Source organism: Grampus griseus (assembly GCF_964374135.1).
Source record: "Grampus griseus genome assembly, chromosome: 7".
In the NCBI taxonomy this organism is placed as follows: Eukaryota; Metazoa; Chordata; class Mammalia; order Artiodactyla; family Delphinidae; genus Grampus; species Grampus griseus.
Genome location: NC_139001.1, coordinates 88,015,381 through 88,039,455, shown reverse-complemented (window position 1 = coordinate 88,039,455; position 24,075 = coordinate 88,015,381). Strand labels below are relative to the sequence as shown.

Below are 24,075 nucleotides of genomic sequence, written 5' to 3'. Positions count from 1 at the left end.
CAATAATTTCAGCATACAGTGAAGTATGCTTTGTGTGTTACTCTGCAGAGCCCTATACACTTTTGCACTTCATCATTCTGTTTCCTTTGTGTTTGTCTTCTCTGCCCAGTTGATTGAGTCCTTGTAGTGAAGTGACTTAGGTAGAAGTTAAATGTAAGTTTGTTTATAGGTAGAAGTTAAATGTAAGTTTGTTTAGGTGATTCCGATCTATTAGGGGTATAAGATGTATACATAGAAAGAAAATGGATGAATCAAACCAAGGCATATTTGCATTGCAAAGTTCACCTCATAAGGTAAGTTATACTGTGTTGGGCAAGCATACCAGGCTTTGACCCCAAACATATTTCTCTCAGTTCTGTACTTTTTGTTAGTTTAAATGGGTAGGATACAAACTTGACTTACAGGAAAGGAACTGGAAGTTATTTGGGAGTAGGACACAGCACTCAAAGTAAGCATCAATACATGACTAGTAGAAACATTGTGTCTACACCGGTTTTAAATAACAGGAACTAAAGAACCACAACATAGGTGAAGTGCATAAAGATATAAATTTTTTTACAACTCCCTGAAATAAGCATTTCACAGGCTAGGAAAACCTAATAGAATACATATTCACATGTATATATTTCTATATGCATTTATAGACAATAAATTTTATATACAATTTGTATATAATATTTACATATTCTATAGAAAACTATTTAGATTTAAGAGCATTTTGTACCTAATATATCTCTCCAAATTTCTTAGAGACCTCTTAAGTAACATTTAACTGACCTAACTAAAAATTAGACAATTTAGGTTCTTAGTGTCTCTGCTCTGAGAATATCAGATAAGTCTCGGAGCCATTTATTGAACTGTATAGATTTTTTTTCTTGGCACTCTTGGTTTTGCACCCACAGTCTGAATGAGAACACATCACACGTTTCCGCTAATAGAACTCAAAAATGCTCTTTGGAGCCTGTTCTTCCAATTCTCCTTGTATCTAACACTCAAGCCTTGGTTCTAGTCACACTGACCTAATTCAGAAGAGGCCCTGTGAGCAGAGTGATCTCACTTTGGTAGCATCTTATGGTTTCTACAACCACAGCAGGTTGTCTGCACTGGTGCACAATACCCTGTGGCACAGAGAGGTCAATTATTTGAAACCAAACTTCAAATTCCATGCTTTCTCTTAATCATAAACCTAATGGAGAGCTAGAATGCAAATTCTGCGTTAGTGTAAATAAACCTGGGTGGTGTATTTTCCCCCAAAAGATTAACCTTTAATGAATTTGTTGTGTCTAAACTCAAATATGCAAGTATATGTAGAAAGGTTTGGAGAAACTTAAAATTTACACGCATATTTCTCTACACCTTCACATGAGTAAAACAAATAATAATTTGGTCTGATTATGAACTGACTAATTATGGGGAACTCAGAAGAGCCCAGTTTCACAGCTATTTTGTTTTTCTGAGTATTATTTTATATACTGAGATATTCAGTTATGATGACATTAATACACATGTGATTCAGTGGAATAGAGCTTACTATATAAGTGATAACAGTGGATCAAAGAAAAGGCAGCAGAACTAGTTTGTTCTGCAATTTTGAACAGGTTAGAAATTCAGAATTGAAAATACGGGCTGTAAAGTGTAGAAAATCTCCCTCTACAGAATTCTGTAAGGTTTACTAGAATTCCAGATTGGGCCTAACAAATCTCAAATCTTCTATTTATCAGTTACTTCTTACTGGAATGGCATTGTGTTGATTTTTACTTCAAAATGTAACCTTTCTCCACTGAATGACTTTGAAAATCTCTCCTTTGCCTTCCAGTTTCCATTTTGAAAGTTGAATTCCTAACGAGTTTTTTTTTTAATTTCCTATCTTTAATATTTCAAAGCTACTCTAAAGAGTTAAAATGCACTTCTGCATTTCCTTTCCATATTTCTCATCAAATGAAAGCACTAATTTTCTCAAGGGGATAGAGCTAATAGTCAAATTGAGACATTCAATTCTGCAAGGTTGTTATATAGTTTTTCAGCTTGTTGTTCACGCAGTACTTTTTTTTTTTCCCGCTCAGTCAATTAATAAAACTGACAGGGAACATATAGTTAGTTCAAAATGGTTTTGGGTAGAGTTTTTTACAAGCCATCGTGCTGCTTTAAGAACAGGTCAGAAAGGATGCTGAAGCATAACGATTTTATGCATAACTCTGAGTTGATATGTTAAGGCCCAGTAGTCAAAACTGGCAAATGAAAACTCAAGGTCACAGTATTTAAACTTTATTCTCAAACTGCTTTTCTGTGCGACTCCTGGGGATGCCATTCAACCTCAGCTACCTGCTTTAATTTCTTACTTTTTAAAATATCAAGCTGCTTGTGTCAAAAACCAAATAATGAATCATAGGGGATTTGGCCTCACATTTGAGGCTGAGTAGAGACCTGAGTTTGTTATAATTCTTACTTTTGAATAATATTGAAACAGTTATATATTTCCCAATGTTAAGATAAAAGAAAATAAAACTGAGGGATCAACTAAGGTGGTATTTTGGTAGCTTGTTAAAGATGGGATTCCGGTTATTTAATATAGTAAGTACATTTTCCTAGTACCTAACTTTTGTCTAAAAAAGAATCCACTTAATATGGCTCTGCATGTCGTCTATTTTGACTTTACCTTACATGAACTACATTCAAGTGACACATTAAAGAATAACACTTAACATGTCTTCTTTTTGGGAACTGATCAATATGAAGGGATAGATGACTGTTTAGCTCAAAGTTTCATGATTATAATAATGCATTTTAATCTTCTAAGAATAAGTTACATAACCTGCTACATATATGCAACAATTCTAGTCTTCATGTGCTTAACAGTAAAACAGTGTAATATAGTATCCTTATAATATTATTGAGAATATATCCTACTGTCATTTTTCACACTGTTTCTCTTTACAGTTGTATGCAATGTATTTAAAGTGGGTCATACTACATCCTTATTCCAATGTAACCACGCCAGGTCTAATACCAAGTATTTTTTCAGCTTCAAACTCAACTCTCTCTACTCAGGACACTATGCTTCAAACAAACCAAATAACTTAGAGCTCTCTTGAGCGAACAATGCTTTCTTACTTGTGCCTCTGTACATATAGTTCCTGGCTTTTGAAATGTTCTTCCTTCTCTCATCTGCCTACTCAACTCCTAGAATAAGATGCATATCAACTCTCTTGGGAATTCTCCTACATCCCCTCAAGCGGATTAGATGCTCCTCATTTTATTCTACCTTAGCCATTTTTACCTTCCTCCATTAAGATGCGTGAATTCCATGAAGGCAGAAAACAGGATTTCTATATCACTAGGGCTTAGGTGAGCACCTGGAATACTGTCAGTGCTTAATAAACGTTTACTGGAGTTGATACATGAATTGAATATAGGGAAAACTTTATTGTGTTTCTATTGGCACATTTATAATATTCCTTTTGGCTTCATACCCTTTATTATTTCTTACAAACTATTCTTTGTTTTCTATCATATCAGAAAGAGGCAGGTGAGGGAAAGATCCAGATAAATGATGAGCCCTGGTGCCCATGAATATTCATATAAATTAACAGTTCCAAAATTGGTGGAAATATTAACAAGTCTCTTCTGTTGGGAAGAGATTACTGGGAGGTGGTAAACCTGATTTTTTGGCTTTTCATGGTTTCATACAGGCCTTCTATATAACAGGCTGTTACGTTTGAGGAACAGGCACAATAAGAGTTGTCTGAACCAAGGAGTAAAGCTCTGTATCAAAACAATTGTCACCTCTTCTACTACAAATATTAAGCAAACAAACAAAATAAATACTCTATTGGGTGTGAGATGTGGATACAGGTTTTTGACATGCATCTATTTAAAAATCAAAATCACCTGAAACTAGAGTACAACAACAATTGAAGGTCCATAATGCACCGGGATTATCACCATGGAAAAGATTTGGTCAAAAAATATTGAAGTTGTATAAGTTAGTTTGAAATCACTGTTAAGAAGAGAGATGGGATAGCCTCATCCACCAGAGGGCAGACAGCAGAAGAAAGAAGAACTACAATTCTGCAGCCTGTGAAATGAAAACCACATTCACAGAAAGAGAGACAAAATGAAAAGGCAGAGGACTGTGTACCGGATGAAAGAACAAGATAAAACCCCAGGAAAACAACTAAATGAAGTAGAGACAGGCAACCTTCCAGAAAAAGAAGTCAGAATAATGATACTGAAGATGATCCAGGACCCTGGAAAAAGAATGGAGGCAAAGATCAAGAAGATGCAAGAAATGTTTAACAAAGACATAGAAGAATTAAAAAACAAGTACCTGGAAGAATTAAGGAACAAACAAACAGAGATGAACAATACAATATACAATAAATGAAATGAAAAATACACTACAAGGAATCAATAGCAGAATAACTGAGGCAGAAGAATGGATAAGTGACCTGGAAGAAAGAATGGCGGAATTTACTGCTGAGGAACAGACTAAAGAATAAAGAATGAAAAGAAATGAAGACAGCCTAAGAGACCTCTGGGACAACAGTAAACACACCAACATTCACATTATAGGGGTCCCAGAAAGGGAAGAGAGAGAGAAAGGACCCAAGAAAATATTTGAAGAGATTATAGTCAAAAACTTCCCTAACATGGGAAAGGAAATAGCCACCCAAGTCCAGGAAGTACAAAGTCCCAGGCAGGATAAACCCAAGGAGAAACATGCCAAGACACATAGTAATCAAATTGACAAAAATTAAAGACAAAGAAAAATTATTTCTGGATAAAAACTCTCCAGAAAGTGGGCACAGAGGGAACATACCTCAACATAATAAAGGCCATATATGACAAACCCACAGCAAACATAATTCTCAATGGTGAAAAACTGAAAGCATTTCCTCTAAGACAGGAAAAAGACAAGGATGTCCACTCTCACCACTTTTATTCAACATAGTTTTAGAAGTCCTAGCTACAGCAATCAGAGAAAAAAAGAAATAAAAGGAATCCAAATTGGAAAAGAAGTACAACTGTCACTGTTTGCAGATGACATGATACTCTACATACATAATCCTAAAAATGCCACCAGAAAACGACCAGAGCTAATCAATGAATTTGGTAAAGTTGCAGGATACAAAATTAACGCACAGAATACACTAACAACGAAAAATGAGAAATAGAAATTAAGGAAACAACCCCATTCACCATTGCAACAAACAGAAAAAAATACCTAGGAATAAACCTACCTAAGGAGGTAAAAGTCCTGTACTCAGAAAACTATAAGACACTGATGAAAGAAACCGAAGATGACACAAACAGATGGAGAGATATACCATGTTCTTGGAATGGAAGAATCAATAATGTGAAAATGACTATACTACCCAAAGCCATCTACAGATTCAATGCAATCCTTATTAAATTACCAATGGCATTTTTTACAGAACTAGAACAAATATTCTTAAAATTTGTATGGAGACACAAAAGACCCCAAGTAGCCAAAGCAATCTTGAGGGAAAAAAACGGAGCTGGAGGAATCAGACTCCCTGACTTCAGACTATACTACAAAGCAACAGTAATCAAGACAATACAGCACGGGCACAAAAACAGAAATATCGATCAGTGGAGCAGGATAGAAAGCCCAGAGATAAACCCACGCACCTATGGCCAATGAATCTATGACAAAGGAGGCAAGGATATACAATGGAGAAAAGACAGTCTCTTCAATAAGTGGTGCTGGGAAAACTGGGCAGCTACATGTAAAAGAATGAAATTAGAACCCTCCCTAACACCATATACAAAAATAAACTCAAAATGGATTAGAGGTGTGAATGTAAGCCTGGACACTATAAAACTCTTAGAGGAAAACATAGGAAGAACACTCTTTGACATAATCAAAGCAAGATCTTTTTCAACCCACCTCCTAGAGTAACGGAAATAAAAACAAAAATAAACAAATGGGACTTAATTAAACTTAAAAGCTTTTGCACAACAAAGGAAACTATAAAAAAGACGAAAAGACAACCCTCCGAATGGGAGAAAATATTTGCAAATGAATCAATGGACAAAGGATTTAATCTCCAAAATATATAAACAGCTCATGCAGCTCCATAGTAAAAAAACAAACAACCCAATCCAAAAATGGGCAGAAGACCTAAATAGACATTTCTCCAAAGAAGACATACAGATGGCCAAGAAGCACATGAAAAGCTGCTCAACATCACTAATTAGAGAAATGCAAATCAAAACTACAATGAGGTATCATCTCACACCAGTCAGAGTGGGCATCATCAGAAAATCTATAAACAATAAATGCTGGAGAGGGTGTGGAGAAAAGGGAACGCTCTTGCACTGTTGGTGGGAATGTAAACTGATACACCCACTATGGAGAACAGTATGGAAGTTCCTTAAAAAACTAAAAATAGAATTACCATATGACCCAGCAATCCCACTTCTGGGCATATAACCTGAGAAAACCATAATTCAAAAAGACACATGCACCCCAATGTTCACTGCAGCACTGTTTACAATAGCCAAGTCATGGAAGTAACCTAAATGCCCATCGACAAATGGATAAAGAAGATGTGGTACATATGTACAGTGGAATATTACTCAGCCATAAAAAGGAACGAAATTGGGTCATTTGTAGAGACATGGAAGGACCTAGGGACTGTCATACAGATTGCAGTAAGTCAGAAAGAGAAAAACAAATATCGTATATTAATGCATATATGTGGAATCTAGAAAAATGGTACAGATGATCCAGTTTGCAAGGCAGAAATAGAGACACACATGTAGAGAACAAATGTATGGACACCAAATGGGGAAAGAGTCGGGGGGAGGAAGATGAGAGAGAGAGAGAATTTGAGATGACATTTTAATAAAGAATATCTCTTTTTTTAAGTTAGATCCTTCAATGTTAGATCATTTTAAGCTATTAATATATCTATGCACCATTTTTTCTATATTTACAAAATTTTGTTTCCATAGTTATTCTTAAAAATAAATCTGTCTGGGGGGATAGAGCACTAGTTAGTATAATATTAACATTAATCAAAGATGTAAATCCACTACAAAAAGATTTATTTCCAATAAAAAATCTTAGATTATCATTTTGAATTCTGGGCTATGATATAGAGCCAAATTACTTAGTTACTTTTCCCAAAGGTATTCAGTTAGCTATTTAACTGTCTCTATAAGTCAGCATATTCAAACAAACAGCTGAAACTTGAAATCCAATTCTTTTTAGCAGAATTAGTTTACAAGTATATCTGATAAATCAGTGTTAAAAAGTCAAATATCTTACTAATTAAGCAGAAGTTAAAAAAACTAAACCTCTGAAAAATGAATATATGTACTTATGTATGTACATATATATGTGAACCTATGCATATATGCATGTATATGTACACACCTCTATACATATATATAATTAGAACAGTCTGCAACAAGTATACTCTCCTAATTTCATATATGTGTCATTGGTCAACATAAACTACATCTGCAATAGTCTTGCAGAGGAAGGATACACTTGTAGAAGATCTGTTCTTTCTAGGAATTGTTGCTTTGCTTCTGAGAAGCATTAATTTGGCCCTGAAACCAACCAGGGTCAAGGGTCATAGCCATTCACTAAACTATCTCAATTGCTTAAACTAATCTCTTTGGAGAAAATGCTTACACTTAAGATAGATCTGAGACTATCTGATCACCTTAACACAACCCAACACAAAGAAAGAATACAGAGGATCTACTCAGTTGCAGGAGCTTTAGTAATCAAACGTGGCCTGAGCACACAAACCCAGGTCCTCCTGGCTAATTCCAGTTTGCTTGTTTTCTAGCTCTAGGTTTACTGATGTTTCAAGTGACTTGAGTACACACTGTGAAGTTTCCCTCCATGTGCTTTAAGCTGTATGCTGCTGACAGATACACTTTCTATAACACTGCTTATAACTGTACCTCTTTTCCATACCTTTGTTTTCAGATTCTGCATGCTGAAATCCCCTTCTGTAGCATGGTAAGCTCATTTTAATTTAGAAAGAGATTGGTAGTACTTTTCAATGGGAACTTTTAAAACAGAAATAGAACAAGATCCATTCATACAATAAAATGAAAGTAAAAACAATAAAATGCTCCAAATTCATTTGTTTTCCTTATTGAATTCACTAACTTCTTTCTTTCCTTCCTTCCTTTTTGGTAGCTAAAAGCTATTCTGATGCTACTCGGAAAGCAGTGTTGTAATGACTAACGAAGCACCACCACAAGATAAAATTTGTTTTTTTCATTTTTCCAGAAAGGAGAGTCCTGAATTTGAGTTAAGAATTAATTCCTAACTCTTTTATTAAATTTAATTTTGTCAAATCAATTAATTAAATCTAATTAATTGGGGTAGATTAATTCCTTTTTGGAATATTTGAAATATATGAGATCCACACAGAAGTTTTAAGGATTACTAATTTTCCTATGGTGAATCACTGTAGTTATTAATAAGGTTTGCCATTTACCTTGGTCCATTTTGAGAAAGCCTCTAATTTGTAAATTACCTCCAGGATTTTTTGGCATCATCTCATAAGAATTTACTTTTATGAATAGTAATATAAAAGAAAAATATATAAAATTTTAAACACAAGTCAGTGTCTAAAACAAATACATTAAAATAAACATACTAGAATTACTAGAATCTAAAATAAATACATTAGATTGTAGGTAGAGAAAAATGTAATTGCATATCGGGAAAATTATATTCTAATTGGCAAGTAAAATAATCAAATGGAATTCTAAAATTTCTTAATATGCATTATTTCAAGGAGTTAGATGATACACACAAGAATCTTATTCTTCTTTAGGTTCCTGATCAAATACACCAAATTAATACATTATACACTCATAATCATGTAGGAAGAGGTTTAGAAAAGAGAAATCAGAAAAGAAGAGTATGTGTGTCTGTGTATGCATACTTGTGTGTCTGTGTGGGGAGCTTTTCAGATGTCAGAGAGTGTCATTTCCTAATCAGTTTTAGTAAGCTCCTCACACACTTATCCCCTTGAATTTAAAGGGAGATTGGAATGCTTACTGGAAAACATAGATTACATAATCACTTTTTTCGGGCCACAGAAGAGAGAATCCCTTTTTGCAGTGACCGGAAGAGTTCCCATACTCTTTTAAAAGAGTAATAGCAGAGAGCACACCAGAGACTGTCAGTCCCTTGAGCATTTAAATATGCGACCATTTTGCACTGCAAATATAATTTAACTAGAGTTGTGAATAAAAAGAGGGCTTCTCTTCTTTATAGCTACTTTAAATGTCAACAAAATGAATTATCTTAAGAATGTCAAATACTAAAATGGTGTTTTGATACACCTCAGTCCAAGTAGTCTCCATTAGTTGAATTTGTTCACTTCCTCCAGCATTCTGGAAGAAGGATTTTTGTGGAACTATCCTGTATTGAGAGGTATCATACTGTATAGAATATGTTTTCATTGCTCATGCAATTTACATATAGTGATATTACCACCAATATGAAATATTATGCAGGAAGACATGAAATTATCTGAAATATAATGTGGTGATTTTGAAGGTTCATATTGTAAAATTTTTACAAGTACAGTCCTATATATAAGTACACCCATATGCAAAAATCCACTGTGTTCTTTAAATGAAGCTAAATTATGGAGATTAAAATATCAGTGTTATAGAAAATCATTAATAATAGATATCTTTTCATTACCCTTACCAAGGAGAAATTGATTTTTTCTAGGAAACCATTCAGAAAACAATTCAGTTAATACAAAAGCACTCCCAAGACCAAAATATCACCTCCAAAATGTTATATTTTTCTCCTTATTAATTTTCATAAAGGCTACAAATATATCACCAAACGTACTTTGGAACTTTTATGAGTATAAAGAAAACATCCATCTTTGAATTGTGTCTTAGGTTTCATAATTATTTAGAGTGTGTGCTTGGAATCCAACAAAAAGGAAGAAATGGAAAGAGAAGTGATTTAAAAAGAATTTTTCTACAGAAAAAAGCATTTCTAAAAATCAATGTGATGTTTGAATTAACCTGGTTTCTTTCTTTATTGTATGTCTATAGTAAATGAAAAAGTCCTTAGAGACTTGATGGGGCTGTTGCCTAATGAACTCTTCAGAAAACATCTTTTCATTGAATGTGACCCAGAATCAGGAGGAAGGTTGAAGGTGGGAAAGTACACTCAGTTCCCATGATATACTTTTGCATATAATCAATCATCTTTTCGAAACACAAACCATATACATGTGATAAATCTGGTGTTGCTTCCAAGATTTCTATTTTGTCTCTGTGTCTGGGGCACCCTATCAGGCCAAGCAGGGAAACACATTTCTGATTTTTCTTTCTCAATGCAGAAATACTTTATTAAACCACTGACTCTGGAATCACTGTGTCATTCAGTCATCTTGATCCTACCATTCTATGTAGTTGTGCAAGGCCACAGAATTAGGTGAAAACCCCTCTACTGAGGTAAATAACAGGTAGAGATCCAAATATACTTCTAATTTCTAGGTCCACCACAGGTCGTAATACGTTAAGTCTTTTAAAACACTTTATTTGGTGAAATTTAGAAATATTAAAAAGGCCAAAGTGGCACAATCAGCCTCCCACTGGCAAATTAAGAAATAAAAAAGGTTGTCACTGTGATAAAGATATGAAACTTGGAACAGTTGGAAACTTAAATTAGAACAGGAAAAAAGATGGAAGCGTTAAGCAGCTACAAATTCTAAACCTCAGTCTGAAGTATACGCTATCTTTTCAAAAATCAACAGAATTTAATATCATTTCATTTTTGTTCAGATATTGAATAGTTAGTTGATCCCCTGTTTTACTATTAACATATCCCTTTATCTTTTAAATCCCAGCTCTAAATTTTATTAGAGAACTCAGATACATTTTCATATGATCCACAGCACTGAAATATGTTTAAGATACTCAAATCTGTATAATCACCTCTGAGAAGTATTTGGCAATGTGATGATTTCACTCTTTTAGAAGCTTAGTCACACATGTCTATCTGAAATTTTGTTTTAAGTGTAATAAGAACCCTGAATTATAACTAAAGCAAATAGAATTAGGCTCTAGAAAATATAATTTCTGTAAAGAAAATTAAACTCTTTAACTTCTATTACGTTGTAATTCACTAATTTACTTTCTATTAATATCACTTTTAAAGCTATACAATTATAAAAAGGAGTACATGTCACAAAGCCTCTAAATACAAATAACATTTCTTATTAATTATTATTACACGTGTTCATAAGTAAAAGTAAGAATCAACTGGCTCCTTATGTGACCCTGTCAGAGTTCAAGGCTAAGAAAGGAAACTTGGCCAAAGAAGAAAGACCTTTAACTTCTCAATGTGAATATGTCTACAGGGCCAGAGTAATTGGACATCCCTTTAGAAAGAGTTTGGAAAAGACCTAGTGATCCAGCTATGCTGTCTCAACATCCTTACCACTTTGAATTACCTTTCTAAACAAAGATTTACTCTTTTTCTAATATATGTCTCCATCTCTGGTTTTGAATCCAGTTTATTTCAGCCCAAATGTGGGAAACTGGCAGCCAGTAAGCCCTGACAGATCTCCAGACAAGTTGCGTTAGGCCTGTACATTGCTGACCATACAATGTTTAAAAAGCAGTAGCTAACTTTGAACACTTTAAACACAAAGATGTGGAGCTCCTCCTGAAAACCTGGAACTTTTGGTGACCTAGGACCTTTCCAAAATGGGAGCAATTTAGTGTCAATCTGTGCAGACACCAGACATGCATCTCCAGCTTTCTACAGTTCCTTCCATTCTTTATTGTCTCACTGACCTCGACACGAAGAACGTGTTACTCTTTGACAGTTCCAATAAACATCCTTTGTGTTACATTCAACATGCTAGAATCTGAGTTAGAACCTTCTGATTCAGTGGTTTCTTTCCCGCTTCCAAGTTGAAGACTGATTCACTTGACTGAAACCTTGATTCTGTTTCCAGATCACAGCCCTTACCTTAATCAACTTTTTCCTGTTCCTTTGTCAAACATTTTAACCTCCCCTTCCCAACCAGTTCTATTGGAATATACCAGTTCCAATTAACTTTTTATAAATTTGAGATTTAGTTACTCCTATCATTAGTATATAGGTAAACTCTTGACCACTGTAGAACATAGGTTTTTAACAAGAATGAAAATTACAAGGAAGTTAACAGTATAACTTCAGGGAAATAATATTAAGGGAAAATTTCCCATGATACATTCTATTAAAATATTTGATGGCAGAGGTTTTACTTCAAATACCCTTTGTTTAAGCAACAGTTCAGAGAAACACGTTTTATATGTATGGTATCAATACTGTGACTAAGACTTCTCTTCTGTCCTTTGCTCAAAAGTACTCCTTTCTATGAAATATATAATTGTTTAAGAGCCCAACTTCAAAGTCTAAATGTGTGTTGCTTTTTTTTCTAACAGCATTTTTCAATAAAGCACAATAGTCACAGCTTTGAAATGCATATTGAGTGTCTCTGGCAATAAAACTCATGCTTTCTCAATAACTGATAAGGTTGTGGTTGAAAAAAAAGACAGGTTATAGGTTGTCTTTGAACTTTCATGAAAACTATGAAAAATTCAATATTTCAGTTGTATTTTTCCACAAATGGACTCACCACGGCAATGAACTCCTTCATCATACCCATCTGAGCAGTCCAGGACGCCGTTGCAGAGCTGGGATAAATGGACACATCTGTTGGCACCAAGGCAAGCAATGTGATTCAAGGGGCACTTGATTTCTACCTCCTCAGGACCTGGAAAAATGCAAAAAGGAACACAGTGATTTAGCTTTTTTTTTTTTTTAACACTAAAACTGTTAAGCACGAGAAATTACTAGCGTGAATTCACAAAATAAAATGACAGGCAATACTACCAGAGGGCAGCTCTGATTCTCAGAGACATCAAAATTGGCCTATGTAATATAAAATACCTAATTTTTAAAGGCTGCATAGGAAATAAAATAATATGTATGTTTTTCAAATAATGCATTTAAAACACAAGTATTCTTTTGACCCTTAAAGAGCCATGGATTGAAAATCTAAGGGTTGGTTTGAGTCACTGTTCTATTTCTTATCCTTAGATAGGTGGACAAGGTGCTTAAACCCTGTAAGTTTCAAGTCCTGCAACTGTGAAATATGAATAATGGCAACTTCTTGGCATGGCTCTTTTTATTTTTTTTATTTTATTTTATTTTTTAATTGATGAGTACACATCAAGTGTTAGGCACTAAGTGCGTTACATGTATTAACTCATTTAATCTTCCTAACAGCCTTCTGAACTGGTACTATCTCTGTTGCCATTTTACAGATTTGGAAACTTGAGATATCAAAGCTAAATAATGTGACCAAAATACAGCTGGAATTATCCTATGTTATGTCTGAGTGCACAGAGACCCCAAATGAGTTATCAGCAGTTCTACAGTGAACAGGAACTGGGGGTTAGCACTAGAACTCACTGTACAGCCTGACCATTTTAAACAAACAAATCCATCCATACTACGCAAATACATACAGAAAGGTTCTTTGTGCTTCCTGAATAAGGAGGCCAGATAATCTGCACAGACACTCCTCTAGAGACGATCAACTAGGGTTCGGGAAGATCTTTTCCCTTGTATTCTTATAATGCAAAATACTATTAGATGAATGGATACTGTGCTTTTGCTCTGATGCATAGATACTTTGAAAACCTATACACTGAAAACATTTTTTTTTGAATTTTATATTATTTATTTTTTTATACAGCAGGTCCTTATTAGTCATCCATTTTATACACATCAGTGTATACATGTCAATCCCAATAGCCCAATTCATCACACCACCACCACCACCCCCTGCCGCTTTCCCCCTCTGGTGTCCATACGTTTGTTCTCTGCATCTGTGTCTGAATTTCTGCCCTGCAAACTGGTTCATCTGTAACATTTTTCTAGGTTCCACATATATGTGTTAATATATGATACTTGTTTTTCTCCTCCTGACTTACTTCACTCTGTATGACAGTCTCTAGATCCATCCACGTCTCAACAAATAACCAATTTTGTTCCTTTTTATGGCTGAGTAATATTCCATTGTATATACGTACCACATCTTCTGTATCCATTCATCTGGCGATGGGCATTTAGGTTGCTTCCATGACCTGGCTATTGGAAATAGTGCTGCAATGAACATTGGGGTGCATGTGTCTTTTTGAATTATGGTTTTCTCAGGTTATATGCCCAGAAGTGGGATTGCTGGATCATATGGTAATTCTATTTTTAGTTTTTTAAGGAAACTCCATACTGTTCTCCACAGTGGCTGTAACAATTTACATTCCCACCAACAGTGCAAAAGGGTTCCCTTTTCTCCACACCCTCTCCAGCATTTGTTGTTTGTAGATTTTCTGATGATGCCCACTCTAACTACTGTGAGGTGATACCTTGTTGTAGTTTTGATTTGCATTTCTCTAATAATTAGTGATGTTGAGCAGCTTTTCATGTGCTTCTTGGCCATCTGTATGTCTTCTTTGGAGAAATGTCTATTTAGGTCTTCTGCCCATTTTGGGATTGGGTTGTTTGTTTTTTTAATATTGAGCTGCACGAGCTGTTTATATATTTTGGAGATTAATCCTTTGTCCATTTATACGTTTGCAAATATTTTCTCCCATTCTCAGGGTTGTCTTTTTGTCTTGTTTATGGTTTCTTTTGTTGTGCAAAATCTTTGAAGTTTCATTAGGTCCCATTTGTTCATTTTTGTTTTTGTTTCCATTACTCTAGGAGGTGTATCAAAAAAGATCTTGCCGTGATTTATGTCAAAGAGTGTTCTTCCTATGTTTTCCTCTAAGAGTTTTACAGTGTCCAGGCTTACATTCATGCCTCTAATCCATTTTGAGTTTTCTGTATGGTGTTAGGGAGGGTTCTAATTTCATTCTTTTACATGTAGCTGTACAGTTTTCCCAGCACCACTTATTGAAGAGACTGTCTTTTCTCCATTGTATATCCTTGCCTCCTCTGTCATAGATTAGTTAACCATAGGTGCGTGGGTTTATCTCTGGGCTTTCTATCCTGCTCCACTGATCTATATTTCTGTTTTTGTGCCCATACTGTATTGTCTTGATTACTGTAGCTCTGTAGTATAGTCTGAAGTCAGGGAGTCTGATTCCTCCAGCTCCGCTATTTTCCCTCAAGACTGCTTTGGGTGTCCGGGGTCTTTTGTGTCTCCATACAATTTTTAAGATATTTTCTTCTAGTTCTGTAAAAATTGCCATTGGTAATTTGATAGGGATTGCATTGAATCTGTAGATTACTTTGGGTACTATAGCCTTTTCATAATACTGATTCTTCCAATCCAAGAACATGGTATATCTCTGCATCTGTTGGTATCATCTTTAATTTCTTTCATCAGTGTCTTACAATTTTCTGCATACAGGTCTTTTGTCTCCCTCAGTAGGTTTATTCCTAGGTATTTTATCCTTTTTGTTGCAATGGTAAATGGGAGTGTTTCCTTAATTTCTCTTTCAGAATTTTCATCATTAGTATATAGGGAATGCAAAAGATTTCTGTGCATTAATTTTGTACTCTGCAACTTTACCAAATTCATTGATTAGCTCTACTAATTTTCTGGTGGCATCTTTACAATTCTCTATGTATAGTAATCATGTCATCTGCAAACAGTGACAGTTTTACTTCTTGTTTTCCAATGTGTATTACTTTTATTTCTTTTTCTTCTCTGACTATCATGGCTAGGACTTCCAAAACTATGTTGAATAATAGTGTTGTAAGTGGACATTCTTGTCTTGTTCCTGATCTTAGAGGAAATGCTTTCAGTTTTTCACCATTGAGATGATGTTTGCTGTGGGTCTGTCATATATGGCCTTTATTATGTCGAGGTAGGTTCCCTCTATGCCCACTTTCTGGAGAGTTTTTATCATAAATGGGTGTTGAATTTTGTCAAAAGCTTTTTCTGCATCTATTGGGATGACCATATGGTTTTTATTCTTCAATTTGTTAATATGGTGTATCACATTGATTGATTTGCATATATTGAAGAATCCTTGCATCACTGGGATAAATCCCACTTGATCATAGTGTCTGATCCTTTTAATGTGTTGTTGGATTCTGTTTGCTAGTATTTTGTTGAGGATTTTTGCATCCATATTCATCAGAGATATTGGTCTGTAATTTTCTTTTTTTGTACTATCTTTGTCTGGTTTTGGTATCAGGGTGATGGTGGCCTCATAGAATGAGTTTGGGAGTGTTCCTCCCTCTGCAATTTTTTGGAAGAGTTTGAAAAGGATGGGTGTTAGCTTTTCTCTAAAGGTTTGATAGAATTCACCTGTGAAGCCATCTGGTCCTGGACTTTTGTTTGTTGGAAGATATTTAATCAGAGTTTCAATTTCATTACTTGTGATTGGTCTGTTCATATTTTCTCTTTCTTCCTGGTTCAGTCTTGGAAGGTTATACATTTCTAAGAATTTGTCCATTTCTTCCAGGTTGTCCATTTTATTGGCATAGAGTCTCTTAGGATGCTTTGTATTTCTGCCATGTCTGTTGTAACTTCTCCTTTTTCATTTCTAATATTATTGATTTGAGCCCTTTCCCTCTTTGACTTCATCAGTCTGGCTAATGGTTTATCAATTTTGTTTATCTTCTGAAAGAACCAGCTTTTAGTTTTATTGTTCTTCGCTATGCTTTTCTTTGTTTCTATTTCATTTATTTCTGCTCTGATCTTTATGATTTCTTTCCTTCTGCTAACTTTGGGTTTTGTTTGTTCTTCTTTCTCTGGTTCCTTTAGGTGTAAGTTAGATTGTTTAGTTGAGACTTCTCGTTTCCTGAGGAAGGCTTGTATAGCTATAAACTTCCCTCTTAGAACTCCTGTTGCTGCATCCCACAGGTTTTGGATCATTGTGTTTTCATTGTCATTTGTCTCTAGGTATTTTTTGATTTCCTCTTTGACTTCTTCAGTGATCTCTTGGTTATTTAGTAACATACTGTTTAGCCTCCATGTGTTTGCATTTTTTACATTTTTTCCCTGTAAGTCATTTCTAATCTCATAGCATTGTGGTCAGAAAAGATGCTTGATATGACCAATTTTCTTAAATTTACTGAAGCTTGATTTGTGACCCAAGATGTGATCTATCCTGGAGAATGTTCCATGCACACTTGAGAAGAAAGTGTAATCTGCTGTTTTTGGATGGAATGTCCTATAAATATCAATTACATCTATCTGGTCTACTGTGTCATTTAAAGCTTCTGTTTCCTTATTTCTTTTCACTTTGGATGATCTGTCCATTGGTGTAGGTGAGGTGTTAAAGTCCCCCACTATTATTGTGTTACTGTTGATTTCCTCTTTTATAGCTGTTAGCAGTTACCTTATGCATTGAGGTGCTCCTATGTTGGGTGCATATATATTTATAATTGTTATATCTTCTTCTTGGATTGATCCCTTGATCATTATGTAGTGTCCTTCCTTGTCTCTTGTAACATTCTTTATCTTAAAGTCTATTTTATCTGATATGAGTAGTGCTACTCCAGCTCTCTTTTGATTTCCACTTGCATGGAATATCTTTTCCCATCCCCTCACTTTCAGTCTGAATGTGTTCCTAGGTCTGAGGTGGGTCTCTTGTAGACAGCATATATATTGGTCTTGTTTTTGTATCCATTTAGCAAACCTGTGTCTTTTGGTTGGAGCATTTAATCCATTTACATTTAAGGTAATTATTGATATGTATGTTCCTATTACCATTTTCTTAATTGTTTTGGCTTTGTTTTGGTAGGTCCTTTTCTTCTCGTGTTTCCCACTTAGAGAAGTTTCTTTAGCATTCATTGTAGAGCTGGTTTGGTGGTGCTGAATTCTTCTAGCTTTTGCTTGTCTGTAAAGCTTTTGATTTCTCCATCGAATCTGAATGAGATCCTTGCTGGGTAGAGTAATCTTGGTTGTATGTTCTTCCCTTTCGTCTCTTTAAGTATATCAAGCCTCTCCCTTCTGGCTTGTAGCGTTTCTGCTGAGAAATCAGCTGTTAACCTTATGGGAGTTCCCTTGTGTGTTATTTGTCATTTTTCCCCTGCTTTCAATAATTTTTCTTTGTGTTTAAGTTTTGCCAAATTGATTACTATGTGTCTTGGTGTGTTTCTCCTTGGGTTTATCCTGTATGGGACTCTCTGTGCTTCCTGGACTTCGGTGGCTATTTCCTTTCCCATGTCAGGGATGTTTTCGACTATAATCTCTTCAAATATTTTCTCGGGTCCTTTCTCTCTCTCTTCTCCTTCTGGGACCCCTATAATGCGAATGTTGTTGCATTTAATGTTGTCCCAGAGGTCTCTTAGGCTGTCTTCATTTCTTTTCATTCTTTTTTGTTTATTCTGTTCCGCAGCAGTGAATTCCACCATTCTGTATTCCAGATCACTTATTCGTTCTTCTGCCTCAGTTATTCTGGTATTGATTCCTTCTAGTGTAGTTTTCTTTTCAGTTATTGTATTGTTCATCTCTGTTTGTTCTTTAATTCTTCTAGGTCTTTGTTAAACATTTCTTGCATCTTCTTGATCTTTGCCTCCATTCTTTTTCCGAATCCTGGATCATCTTCACTATCATTATTCTGAATTCTTCTTCTGGAAGGTTGCCTATCTCCACTTCATTTAGTTGTTTTTCTGGGGTTTTATCTTGTTCCTTCATCTGGTACATAGCCCTCTGCTTTTTCATCTTGTCTATCTTTTTGTGAATGTCGTTTTTTACCCACAGGCTGCAGGACTGTAGTTCTTCTTGCTTCTGCTGTCTGCCCTCTGGTGGATAAGGCTATCTAAGAGGCTTGTGCAAGTTTCCTGATGGGAGGGACTGGTGGGGGGTAGAGCTGTGTGTTGCTGTGGTAGGCCGAGGTCAGTAAAACTTTAATCAGCTTGACTGCTGATGGGTGGGGCTGAGTTCCCTCTCTGTAGGTTGTTTGGCCTGAGGCGACCCAACACTGAAGCCTATGCAGGCTCTTTGGTGGGGCTAATTGCAGAGTCTGGGAGGGCTCATGCCATGGAGTACTTCCCAGAACTTCTGCTGCCAGTCCTTGTCCTCATGGTGAGACACAGGCACCCCCTGCCTCTGTAGGAGACCCTCCAACACTAGCAGGTAGGTCTGGTTCAGTCTCCTATGGGGTCACTGCTCCTTTCCCTTGGTCCCGACAGACACACTACTTTTTGTATGCCCTCCAAGAGTGGAGTCTCTGTTTCCCCCAGTCCTGTCGAAGTCCTGCTATCAAATCCCACTAGCCTTCAAAGTCTGATTCTCTAGGAATTCCTCCCCCTGTTGCCAGACCCCCAGGTTCAGAAGCCTGACATGGGGCTCCGAACCTTCACTCCAGTGGGTGGACTTCTGTGGTATAATTGTTCTCCAGTTTGTGAGTCACCCACCCAGCAGTTATGTGATTTGATTTTATTGTGATTGTGCCCCTCCTACCATCTCATTGTGGCTTCTCCTTTGTGTTTGGATGTGGGGTATCTTTTTTGATGAGTTCCAGTTTCTTCCTGTCGATGATTGTTCAGCAGTTAGTTGTGATTCTGGTGTTCTCGTAAGAGGGAGTGAGAGTACATCCTTCTACTCCACCATCTTGGTTCAGGGCCACCATGACTCTTTTTAGAATTGTATCAGGTAACATGAACCAAAAGGTTTTAGTGGAATTTAAATGAAGTTGTGTCCGCCTTAAAGGTATTTTATATTTTTAATCTGTTCTTTAGGAATATGAAGAACAGCTAGTTTTATACTTATTTATATGTGGATTCGCTTGTTTAAAAAAAAGTCTTTACTGAGCAAGTCTTATGCAACAGAATTGGCTAAAGAGTGGGGAGGTGATGATGAACAGGGAGGACTCATTTAGTTTACCTAGTGGTGATAATTGCACTTTTTATAATTACCCCTTGTGTTTTTAAAGATACATTTAACTTGGAACACCAAGACTTTTCTTGAAGTTCACCAATTCCAAGTCTTTATCAAACATCTAAAATTCCTATTTATACTTGTTTTATAGGTACTCTCCAATTTCTCTCATAATGATCTGTAATCTTGCCCACCTCTCCCAAATCCAAAGTACAGTCACATAATAAGGCTACAGTCATGTATTAATCTGACACTGATTATTGCAATTGCCCAGATTTTTCAGTCAAGACACACTTAGGATAATCACAGTTTTGTCAATACCTATGGGACGTTAATTTAATCAATTTAGCATTAGTTTTCTCAGCTGTAAATGGAAATATCAATTGAGTCTACCAGTCGGGTTGTTGTGAGGGTCAAAAGTTATTCATGGCAAAGCTCTCAGAGATGTAGGCTCAGAGTAGAATTCAACATGTGTTAGTCATGTAAATAAATGCAGCGCAGTGGAGATTCTTCTAGTGGAAAATCTGGAACCAGATTCTTGAGTCCAGTTTCCGGTCCCATCAATTATAAACTGAGTAACTTGGGTAAGTTTTCTACTTTCTCTGTGTTTTACCAGGTTGTTATAAGAATTATATCAAAAACTCTTAGCATTTTTCTTGGCAAGTGCTAAATAAGTGATTGCTGTTATCATAGTTAAGAATGTTTTGAGAAGGTGAGTTACATCTTATAACGTTCTTTTCTGTTGCAAGCCCCTAAAGAAAAAAACAACCTCAAAAAATATATGTTTTACTCTACTTAGTTGAGGCAAAATTATAAGAATAATGAAAAGGCCAATCTAACATCTTCTAGGATGTGCAAAATTAAGTATTTGTTCAACCATTTGTTTGGGGATGTCAACAAATTTTTATAATGTAGCTTTACTAGCTGAAGTGTTACCACTAATATAGGTTTCCTTGTATCTTTTCATGTATATTTATACAATTACTGCTATACAAGGGTATTCATTTTGTCAAAAAAATTCATAAACCCAGGAGATTATAAAAATTTTTAGTTAGAAACCAAAAATGCATCAGTTGTTCTAAAAAAGCAAGATTTTTTTTAAAAAGTGATACTTGTGTTGGCTCAAATACAAGTATGAGTTTTCATTTTTAAGACTGTCAGGTAAATGATGAACATGACAGAAGGAGTGAAAATGTACATCTGGTATTAAGGAAAAAGGCTCAGCTACTTATAAATTTTGAGAAAACAGGAAAAAATGTTTGGGTTTCTCAGAGGCAATATACAGAACCATTAGATTCTTTCTACTGGTAACATGTAGGGACAAAAGAGAAATTTGTTTAGAAGAATGAAAGAGTCAATTGGTTTCTTCACAGACTAGCTACTATTGTTTCCCCCTACTCCCCTTGATATACTCTTGTCTTGGTTTCCCTCACTGCTGGGTAAGTGGTAAGACAGCTGGGTGATGGCTTAATGGATTGTACCTTAACCAGTTCTTCCCAAATTTTCATACCAAAACATATTAAGACAATGAAAATTTGAAAGTTACACTGAAGTAAATAGCAGAAATTATCTGTAGAATAAGTGTAGCGGTTGCCCCAGGCCTTGGGAATTAACCTCAAAATTGAGGGAATCAATACCTTTAACCTCTTTGACCAATGCTGATATACTTCAGTTGGAAAACTGCTAAAACCAAAATGTTGTTGTCTTTCTTGAAAATGGAGATAGAGATGGGGCAGTCTGAGAAATGGCAATGCTTACCTCAATTCAAATTCTCAACTGAAACCAGGCAATATGGGTAAACAGTGTACTATTTCTTTGGGCAATAATCCATCCTTGATTCCCAATGAACATTTCTGAAGTAATGGTGTGTATAACCCATGAGGCTCCTTTAGTCCACCCTGGTAACAGAGAGAAAACTCACCCTGATCACTACTTCTACCTATTTACATGTGACAAGAAGAGGCACAGGATAATGGAGGCTGCATGAATTCCTCAGAATATGTCAATGTTGCATTAAATGATTCACCTCTTGAAGACTTTCAGGCATTCAGAGCATTTCACAACCAGCAATCATTATTTGGACATAGCAAGCAACTTTGGAGGCTCTCTGATATACCCAGAATTATCCCTTTAGTTGCTAAATCATGAGGACTTGGGGGGACCTGAGAGAGGCACTGTGATAACAGATTAGCACATGAGAAATTTTAAAATAGTACAAAGACTTAAAATTTTAACAAGTATGTTAGTCCTGGTGAGAATATCACTTCAGTTGTCAGTAATACACATTTAGAAAACATTTCCAGTCCCTCAAATCTAATTTTAGGTGACCTGAGCAAGGTAGCAGAATTTAAAATATAGTAATTAATTACAAGAAAGAAGAACTCTATCATGAGGAGGATTTAAAATATATAAACACAGGAGAATAGTATCCATGTTTTTAGATTTTCTATAAGCCTTACCCAATTAACTGAAATATCTTCCATTTTTTAATGAACCTCATTTTACAAATAAGCCTTCCAGGATAATGAAAGGATAGCATGATTCATCTGTATGTTCTTGAATGTTCAAATTATTTTTAAACATAACTCTGTTCAGTTAAAGTGATAGTGGAAGACATAAATCTCATCAAATGTCCTTTCTGACTAAAGATAATCGAGATAGTGCATCGTGTGAAGGAGTGGAGATTTTTCTTCTGTAATGGCAGATATAGTCAAATATCTGAACTTGTCGTAACATCATCATATCTTAGCAGAACCAGTATCAATCCTCCCCCACCGAAGTTAACCTCCTCACCCTACACTCTGTCACATCCCACTTTGGGGGTTTTGTCCCATCAAAATTTGCTGCTTGGTTGTATTTCCCATGTCTATCTTTCCAATAGGTCTGACTCCTCCCTGAAATCTCATTCAATTTTTTTAAACCTACACTCAAGAACAAAGTCACTTTTTCTGATTGAACATTTCTTGACGTAGTATCCCTTCTTTCCTACTTTTCTTAACTGTTAAACTTCTTCAAAATGTAGACTGCACCTGCTGTATTCCCATTCCCTTCTTACTCCAGCCACTGCACTTCCAACTCTGCTGAGCTTCTCCCCAAGGTCTTAGTGGTACCACTAACAGTGAAGCCAAAGGCATACAAGGTCCTTCAAAAGCTGGTCAGAATTCCTTTCTCTTAGACACAATTTCCACCATTATTTTTCATGCTTCTTAAACTCTTGTCACATTATTGCTGTTGTTATTTATACTATTCCATGAACACACTTAGATGCATTTCACACATGCTCTTTTATAAACTTTCCTCTCTCTCTAACTGGGAAACAAACATCTAGTATACTGCCTGACACAGAATAAACAGTGTTCAATACACAGTTGGTGAATGAAGTTGTAGCAATTGAACATTCTTTGATATGCTGGAAGTTACCTTTTTTTTATCATCAATGAATTCTCAGAATTGGTTTTACAAATACAGCTTTCACCCAATGACCAGTCTCAAAATTATAACTGTTCTCAGTTGCTGGCCACAAGAAATCAAAACTCCTTGGCCTGATATCATTGTCTAGTTGAAACTTATTAGCATTATTTACAATTAATTGCAATTGGTATTGTATACAAGTATTTTCAGTACTTAATACTCTACTTTATTCATTGTTATCATTCACCCCCCTAAAACACACATTTTTTCCCACCTGTGGATTTTTTGGTATGCAATATCATCATCTGAAAAGTAAACCTTCTCTTTCTTTTTCACCCAGCAAGCTCTTTTTCACCTTCAAGCTCTGGCCTCTTCATCAAGTTTTCTTTGTGAAAAATAACAGGTAATAGTAGAAGCGTTCTGAGGCTTAGAGATCAAAACCTTGAATCAGAGTTTTTATCTGCCATGTATTAGCTGTCTAAACTTGAGTAAAGTACTTAACATCACATGATTGTCATAAGGATCAAATGAAATCATAGTTTGGGAAGCATACAAATTTTTTATTTGTTGTTTTGTTTTTGTTGCTCTTTGGGGGTTTCTTTTGGTTTATTTGTAGGTGTCATTGATCCCAATTTGTTCTACGAACCCATAGAGATATTTATTTCAAATTTTAATGTTTTTAACAGTACAAATATCTCTATAATTTATGAACTGTACTAATATATGCAGTTTCATGTATATTTCTTAAGGCACAAGGCCTTTATGCAAAATATATATATATATATAT

At 35.5% G+C, this 24,075-nt stretch overlaps 1 protein-coding gene across 1 annotated transcript in view; it reads right to left on the bottom strand.

Moving 5' to 3' along the window:
- Positions 1–24,075, bottom strand: part of LRP1B (LDL receptor related protein 1B) — a gene marked incomplete at its 3' end in the record, with an annotated part of 1,802,496 nt that overhangs the window by 1,107,788 nt on the left and 670,633 nt on the right. Inside the window, exon 3 of the mRNA XM_082657914.1 lies at positions 12,666–12,803. Within this exon, the coding sequence (XP_082514040.1) occupies positions 12,666–12,803 (138 nt within the window). The remainder of the gene's footprint in view (positions 1–12,665; positions 12,804–24,075) is intronic.